Source organism: Ambystoma mexicanum, chromosome 10, assembly GCF_040938575.1.
Source record: "Ambystoma mexicanum isolate Mex_15411 chromosome 10, UKY_AmexF1_1, whole genome shotgun sequence".
Classification (NCBI taxonomy): domain Eukaryota; kingdom Metazoa; phylum Chordata; class Amphibia; order Caudata; family Ambystomatidae; genus Ambystoma; species Ambystoma mexicanum.
In genome coordinates, this window is record NC_090932.1 from 1642893005 (window position 1) to 1642900935 (window position 7931).

Here is a 7931-nt window from a genome sequence, read left to right on the forward strand (position 1 = left end):
TTCTCTTGGTCTGGAATCAAGCTTTTGTGAGGCTATTTGTATGGACTCTGTGTCCCAATCCTTTAAGACAGTGCACTAATTTCTATTTGATTTGAGCCGTGTTAGTTCGAATCCTTGTTTATGGAATACGTCTGTTGCCTTTGTCAGTGACCACTCTATCCAATGTTGTGTAGAGAAAACAAGAGGCCTTTTGACCCTCGTGGGAAGGATCCACCGTTTTGAAGTCTTCTGATCTAATTTCTCTTAAAGCCGAAATACTGTGGATCACGCTCATCACAGTGCGTCTGTTTAGTACTAAATATTTTTGGTTGCCTGTGCGTTGCCAAATTTTAAAGGAAGGACTCGGCCTCTGCTTATGTTGGTCTTGGTTCAGAGTCTTCTGATGCTGGAAGTTATAGGAAGATCTTGCATGTGGGTTATTGTCCTGATAACGATGTCTGTGCTGAGACTGAATATTGTTGCCAGCCTTGTCCAAGAGTTCTGTTGGTCTTTGAGTATGGACTCTCGAAGTGTATTTGGTCGGTGGCCGTTGAACTGGTGAATCTAGTAGAAGGTAATTTTGTGTGTGGTGTTCGTTAAGCTTGGTGGGACGAGACCCTTTGTTATTCCGTAAATCTTTAAAGCGATCGCTCAATGAGGAGAAGCTTGAAAAGTCTCTAGTGACAGTTTGAAGGAGGTGCGTCTCACTAGGTGAATGGAGAGTCATCCCTTCAGACTGACTGTCAGCACTGTCATCCAGATGTTGACTTAAGTCCATCAACTCCTTGTGATTAAGAAAGCCATTTATCGATTTTGGAGAATGGGGAATGGATTCTGGTAATTTCTGGTGCCTTAAGGAGTCTTTTGGGTCTGTGTCTTTTGACCCCAAGTGTTTTTTTTTTTTGTTGTAAGATACCCTCAGATTGTGGTTCGGGTTTCTGTATCAGTAGTGTTGGCTTAAACATAGGGGCCGTTTTAAGGCACACTTGTGGAGAGGAGGTTTGGTTTTTGCTTCCCGTGTTCGAGCTAATGTCGGTGGTCACCACCAGAGCCGTTGGTGTAGCTTTTTTTCCCTGGGGAGGCCTTACTCCTTTGTTTTCTTTGTGCAAGGGCATATCGTCCAAGCACATCACATCATTATCCCTGGACTTAAGTCTGGTTAGCGATGAACTGGTATGGCCTGCAGAGCGATAAGAGACAGATTTTGGTCTTGTTCCACAATCCGAGTGAATGGCCTCTGGCCGAAGTGTATCGTGTGATTCTGTTTGAGAGCTTGAGGCCACCTTTGTCACTTGGTTGTTGGTTTCTAGAGTCAGGGGTGATATCCGAGAAGTCAGGTCGGCACGTGTGGGGCATAGTTCCTTGTTTCATTTCTCCATCTCACCAGGGCATTAATGTAGCCTTCCAGGTAGATGAGCTTTGAGTTCATCATCGCAAAATTGATGTATGATCTTTTAAAGAGTCGTTGCTCGTCTCATATAGCTTGCAAAGAGGTGGCAATGCAATAGTCAAAGCAGACATGATGGACATAATGTCCGTTTTCTTGGATGGGGTGTCTCTTGGATTGTTGTAGGATGTGTCACTTAGTCTTCTATTAGCCGAGAGTCTTGGTGGTGATGTCGGCAGCCACAGCCGAGGAATTTGTGGAGTTTTGTGCTGGGGGGCAGCCGTCAAAGGGAATGAGCCCTCATGAGCTTCCTGATCATGCTCCTTCCTTTGATCTGGCCCTTCAGAGAGATTAGAAGCATGGTCCACCAGGCCAGTGGGAACGTTGTCCATTTTCCTCTGGTCAAAACTTTGGGGCAATAAAGTTGTGATGCCCTGAGGACCAAAATTATTTTTGTGCAATGGCCCTGTCGTGATTGCTGGCAGGCCTATAAGCTCGATTTGAGGTCGAGGTATCAGGCTCCCCGATGGGTATCGGCTGGGTTGATCAGTCAGAAGAGACTATGAATCCTCAAGAGAGGGCTCTTTTTGTAATGTCAAATTTGGCGATGGAGAAGCTAGCCCGAGCCTGCCTGCCTGTGTCTCAGCAATAGGTGGTAGAACCACTGGCAAGAAGTTGGAAGCTTCTTTTCCTTGCTCTTTTGGCTGTTGTGGAGAGACTTGGGCCAAGCTGCTGGGGACACTAATAGGATAGACTGTTGAGGAAGTAAGCAAGGGTTCAAGAAGAACTTCCAACAAGTCTGCATCCGAAATTTAGCTTGGCCATTTTTTTTTTTTTTTGCTTGTCTTTGGAACAAAGTTTTCAAGGAATTTTCCAGGCGCATACTTGCAGAGGGGTTTGTCATAGTGCCCATTTTGTTAGGCTTTTTTGTGCTTGATCTCTTATTGGTCGTAGGGAGGTCGAATTTCTTAGTAATCAAACGGAAGGGGATGCCGTGCAAGTGGCGAGTCTGCGGGCCTTGCCTTGCACCTTCTTTCGTTTCTTCGGTCTTCCGTCCTTCACTCAAAGTATTCAGAGGTTGTAGAGGCTCTGAGGAGGTGGATATAGGTTCAAAAATGGCTGGAGTGGGGCCAAGGGGATGAACTGCATCCTTGGGGTCCTCCTCAGGGACCTGCGCTTCACTCGAGCCAATGTGTACAGTAGCAGCAGATGTAATTGCCGGTATAGTGTGGATAGTGTGGATCTGTGCACTTGTAATAGCAAGTGCCGATGCACTGATTTAGAGATATACCAATGTGGAACACAATGTTGAACACATTAGAAGCATGGTATACGGGAGAAGATGAGGAACCCATTGACAATAATCCAGAAAAAGACCAATGTACTGCACAAGTATCAGCAAATCTATCTACTGACATGAGAGCACACAGTGATCTTAAGAAAAAATCAAAATCTAGTCCACAAACTCATAATACACCGAATATCGATCTATTTGAAGATCTCATTATAGAAGAAATGAAACAGCTTGCCTCACATCCAAGCAGGATGAATTACAATGTGTCCAAAGAAGAGCAACAAGCGATAAAACACATACAAGTGGACAATTCAATAGTAATTAGAACTGCGGATAAAGGAGGAAATGTAGTAGTCTTAAATTCTGAAGACTACACAAAAGAAGCCTTGCGCCAGTTGAATAATAATGAGAACTACCAAAAGCTTTCAAAGGATCAATATAAAGATTACAAAATTGAGTATGATGGAAAATTAACCAATTGGTTTGAAGCAGATCTGATCTCCTGGAACGACAAGAAATATCTAACAAAGGATTTTCCAATAACACCCATTATTTACTTCATCCCTAAATTACACAAATCGGCAACTAGGCCACCAGGTAGGCCGATCGTTGCATTCATTGGCTCTCTTTTAGAAAATACTTCAAAATTTTTGGACAGATTTTTGTTTCCATTTGTAGAAACTCTACCATCATACACACAAGACACTACAGATTTTTTGATGCAAATAGACCAAATTCCTTGGAAATCAAATTATCTTCTCGTTACATTAGATGCGGTCTCGTTGTACACATGTTTTAAACACGAAGAAGGAATGAAAGCAATAAAAAGATTTCCAGCCACAAGATCACTAAGCTACAGAGAACATTCCGTAATGCTATTAGAAATGCTGGCATTCTGTTTGACACATAAAACCTTTGTTTGATGGTCAATGCTACACACAAACATGTGGTACAGCTATGGTCACAGCAGTAGCCCCCACTTTTGCAAACTTATACATGGGGGCATGGGAAGAAAAACTTTGTGCAGTAGAAACTATCGAAAGATATACCAATCGAGTAATCTTATGGCGTCGATATATTGACGATTTGTTCATCTTGTGGGAAGGCTCAGAAACCAAGTGGAACGATTTTTTTCAAATCATAAATATGAGAAGCAGGAGTCTGAAATTCACAGAAAATCACAGCAAGATGGAAGTAATTTTCTTAGACATCAAAGTAAAATCACAAACGATGGAATAACAACTGAAGTATACAAAAAACCAACTAGTGCCAACACAGATCTACATGCAAAAAGTGTAAATCCCACGAATTTAAAAAAACAGTATCCCTTATGGAGAATTTCTCTGCATGAAAAGGAATTGTAGTGAAGCATCCATCTTCAACCAGAATGCAAAGATGACAGCAATCAAATTCCAAACTCGAGGATATAAGAGATCAGTTATCAACAAAGCTTATAATGAATGCAGCAAACAAACAAGAGAAGACATTTTGTCTAAAATAACAAATGCAGAAACAAAAGAAGATCACAAAAACAAAAAAGAAATGATCAGATTAATTACAACTTTTGACAATGGGCTCAAAAGAACATTGGCCAAACATTGGCATATTTTCAGGAAAGATCACGATATTCAATCAGTGATAAATATAAATTCAAGTTTGACCTTCAGAAAAGCAAAATCTTTACAATCTAAAGTTTTGATGTTTCAAACAAAATCAAAAACAAACTGGCTTCCGGACAAACCAGTAGGATTCAAGAAATGCACAAGATGCAAAGCTTGCAGATTTGGACAAAACGTGAAACAATACATTCACCCACGAACAAGGCGAGATGTTAAAATTACACAAAATTCGTTACATATGTAATCAGCTGTGGTACATTCGAAGTACAAATTTGGAAGTCAAGGTTAGAATTTGACAGCATTTGAGAGCAATAACAAACTTCGACCCAACTTATCCACATGCAAAACATTTTGCAGATGTACAGGGAGGAGACATTCGGTGCCTCAGATTCTTCGGCATAGATCATGTAACACCACAACCACATCTAAGAGGTGGAGACAGGGAGCGCTAGCTGCAACAATTGGAAAGTCGTTACACAATTGACTATAACACCAAATCCCCAGGTGGACACAATAAAGGCGAGGAATTTTACACATTCATAGGAGAAAAACATGATTATTATTATGCCTCGAATGAAACAATCAAGATGTTGGAACTGATATGGGCCGAAACTAATCCGATTGAGCAGCTAACAATGAGAAAAGTATAGGAGACTCACTGAATAAGGTTTTAGATGTATGTTTTTTTATATTTGTGTCTTTTATGGGTGATTTCTATATATGATCTTAAAATATAATTGTCACTATTTGCATATTAGCTCACATTTGCGCCTTCAAATATCTAGGTTTTAGCACATTCAATTAATATGTTTTTATTGATGCCTTGCAGTTAATTTTAGCATAAAAAAATCAATGCAGTGGTAGAGGTTCAGCAGAACGAAACAATATTGATGTCTATAATAGCCTAAATTGTATAAATGTCGGTATAATTGCTTGGTTGACTAATAGGAATCATATGAAATCGGAAAGTTAATCAGGCCGGACAGCACTTCATATATTATTGGTGATACGACTAATTGACAAATTGCTGTGCATAGAATAATGTTATGTTTTAAATGCACTGGGCACTTTAACATATGATGCACTGAATCTTTGACATAGCATATTTGCACATGGTACCTGAGACATTTAGTATTTAGCCATTTGAAGGTTTAAGAATAGGACACAAAATGATGTAGTGTACTAAAGCACAAGGCACCATATTCAGCGATGTACTGATTAGATTTCTCAGGGAAACATAGCATATTTTGCACAGGATACTGAAAACAGACCATTGGGTTATTTAATAAGAAAGTTCAATGCACTAAGCATTGATGAATCCCAATAGGCTAGTAACTTGAGTATCCAGTCACTCGACGGTTCAAAAGTAGGACACAAAACAATGCATTGTTCTAATGCACAAGCCACTTTATTAAGTGATGTACTGAATCAGCCCCTCTGGTAGCATATTTGCACATGGCACTGGGAATATCAAGCATTGGGTTATTTGATGACAAATTCTAATGTACCAAGCACCATGTCACCAGAACACTAATCAATGCCGTACTTTAAAGTACTATGCACTTTATTACGTAAATGCATAAAATCTGCATTTTAGGCAAATGTATATAATGTACATAATCTACATTAGATATCTTATCCGATACCAAGTTCTGCAGTTAGTTGTTGTAATGAGGGAAAAGCAACAGGAAATGAGATATAAAGAATTGCAAAATATGGTGTCAATAGCAATCCGACGAAGCCCAGTTTGTGGTGAAACACGTTATTGTGCGTTTTTACACCGGTGTACTCTCGGCTGTCCACACATCTTACAAATTAAGGACGTTTTACTATGGAAAAAGCTTGAAGGTGTGGTGTTTTACTTGGAGAGACATTGGAGGAGTGCTGCTGTGAAATGGCCCATATACATATACATGTACATATATTCAGTGGCTATGTGAAGGCGTTTAATCTTGAGTTAAGGTTTTACACTGAGTTAACTTAAGCCTCACTTTGCTCAAATTGGCCGCAGAGAATTATGAAACCCAGATCCATCGATGTGCTGGACAGCTTCATGATGGCCAGTCAAACTCCCTCCATGATAACATTGCATTACTCTGCTTATCTTTTAGGAAGCACTATGCACAAGTGAACGGAACCGCCTGAGTGAGAAACAGAGGTACAAGCCAGTGTGGACATTACGAGAGACTCCCCCGAAGGACTGGCATCTTCCATTACACACTGGTAACCCCAAGCAATAAAGGAGACTGAGAATGTACCAGGGGACCCACTTGTAACTTGGTGCTGACCCAACTGGAAAGCTGTAACTTCAAACAAAAGGGATGGATGCTACTCCGAACAAACGCGTGATTAGGGAACAGTTTCTGCAAAGTTTTGTGAACTTAGAATTTATTTTGGATCTTGATTTGTGTAATGCATTCATGCAGTGTGATGTGAGCTACACTTCATACAATGGTAATCGTTTTTGGTGACCAACTCATTTGGAATGATTAAGACTGTAAATAAAGTGAGTAGTTAAAACTGAATGCAGTGGAGTAATGGTAATCCGTACTAAACTGAATAATACGTTTTATGAAAGTAATTATTTTTAGGTAAGGTTGCAGATTTGCGTTTTGGATTTTTGTTCACACATAAATACAGACGGATTTTCTTTTGAGTCTGTCTTTATTTTTAAAAATGTAGAACCAATGGCAAAAAAATGATTCCCGTTATGATCCCTGAACCGTCAAACATGCTATACGGATCAATGTCTTTGGCAGCATGGAGTGTAAAAACAGATCTCTTATTGTAAGCTGTTCAAATTGTTGCCAAGATAACTGCACTAGCCACTTATTTAAAGGCATTTGATGTGCAAGAACGGATCTGTGTACCATATGTCTGTCTGCGTGTGTGCATGCTAGCCTATACGTTTTTTTAAATACAAATTATTATTTCTATTTGAATACATATGGAAATCTACTAGTTGCAATATCTGTGGATAAATACAGACAGAAATGGGGAGCAAATAAGTGCCATAAAACCTGAAGCCTTAACTGCAAGTTTAATGATTTTGCCACTAAAACGATGAGCGTTTCAGTTCAAGCACAAAAGTAAGACCCCAGTGTTAATCAAATGCAAGGATGTATGTCATTGCTTCGTCAACATGGGCTTCACCAGACATTTATAGCGCACATTTTCTTTTCATCATACCATTATATCATACTAAAATGCCACACTCTCATCATGACAGCCACATACTTTTGTCTTGCCTCGTCGTACTGCTAGAAACACAAATAATGCGGTTCACTGTGATTTTATTGTGGAAATAACAGTGATGTGTAATAAATATTGCATGAAAAAAGTATTGAAATGTATTTTACAGTGCACATTGTAAAAATACCCATTTTCAGGGGTGGGAGGCGACATCCCCTTTACTTTACCTACTCCTAAACTCTCCTTGTCTCACTCCCGTTATCCCAATTTGATCCCTAAACCCCACCCCTACCATTATATTTTCTTTTCTTTATGTTGATACTTTTTCTGCTTTTAGTTATTTTTTAACCACTCTGTTATTTCTTGCAATATTTTTTCATCTTGTTAAATTAATTCTTTATTATTTCCTGCAATATTATCACTGGATACCAAATAATGTTTTCACTTTTATTTAGCACTG

The 7931-nt window shown here is 39.5% G+C and overlaps 1 protein-coding gene across 1 annotated transcript in view; it reads left to right on the plus strand.

Moving 5' to 3' along the window:
- C10H22orf39 (chromosome 10 C22orf39 homolog) overlaps nucleotides 1-6935 on the plus strand; it is a 104483-nt gene extending 97548 nt beyond the window's left edge. Inside the window, exon 3 of the mRNA XM_069620057.1 lies at nucleotides 6391-6935. Coding sequence (XP_069476158.1) covers nucleotides 6391-6519 — 129 coding nt within the window. The 3' untranslated portion in view covers nucleotides 6520-6935. The remainder of the gene's footprint in view (nucleotides 1-6390) is intronic.
- Nucleotides 6936-7931: the final 996 nt, after the last annotated feature.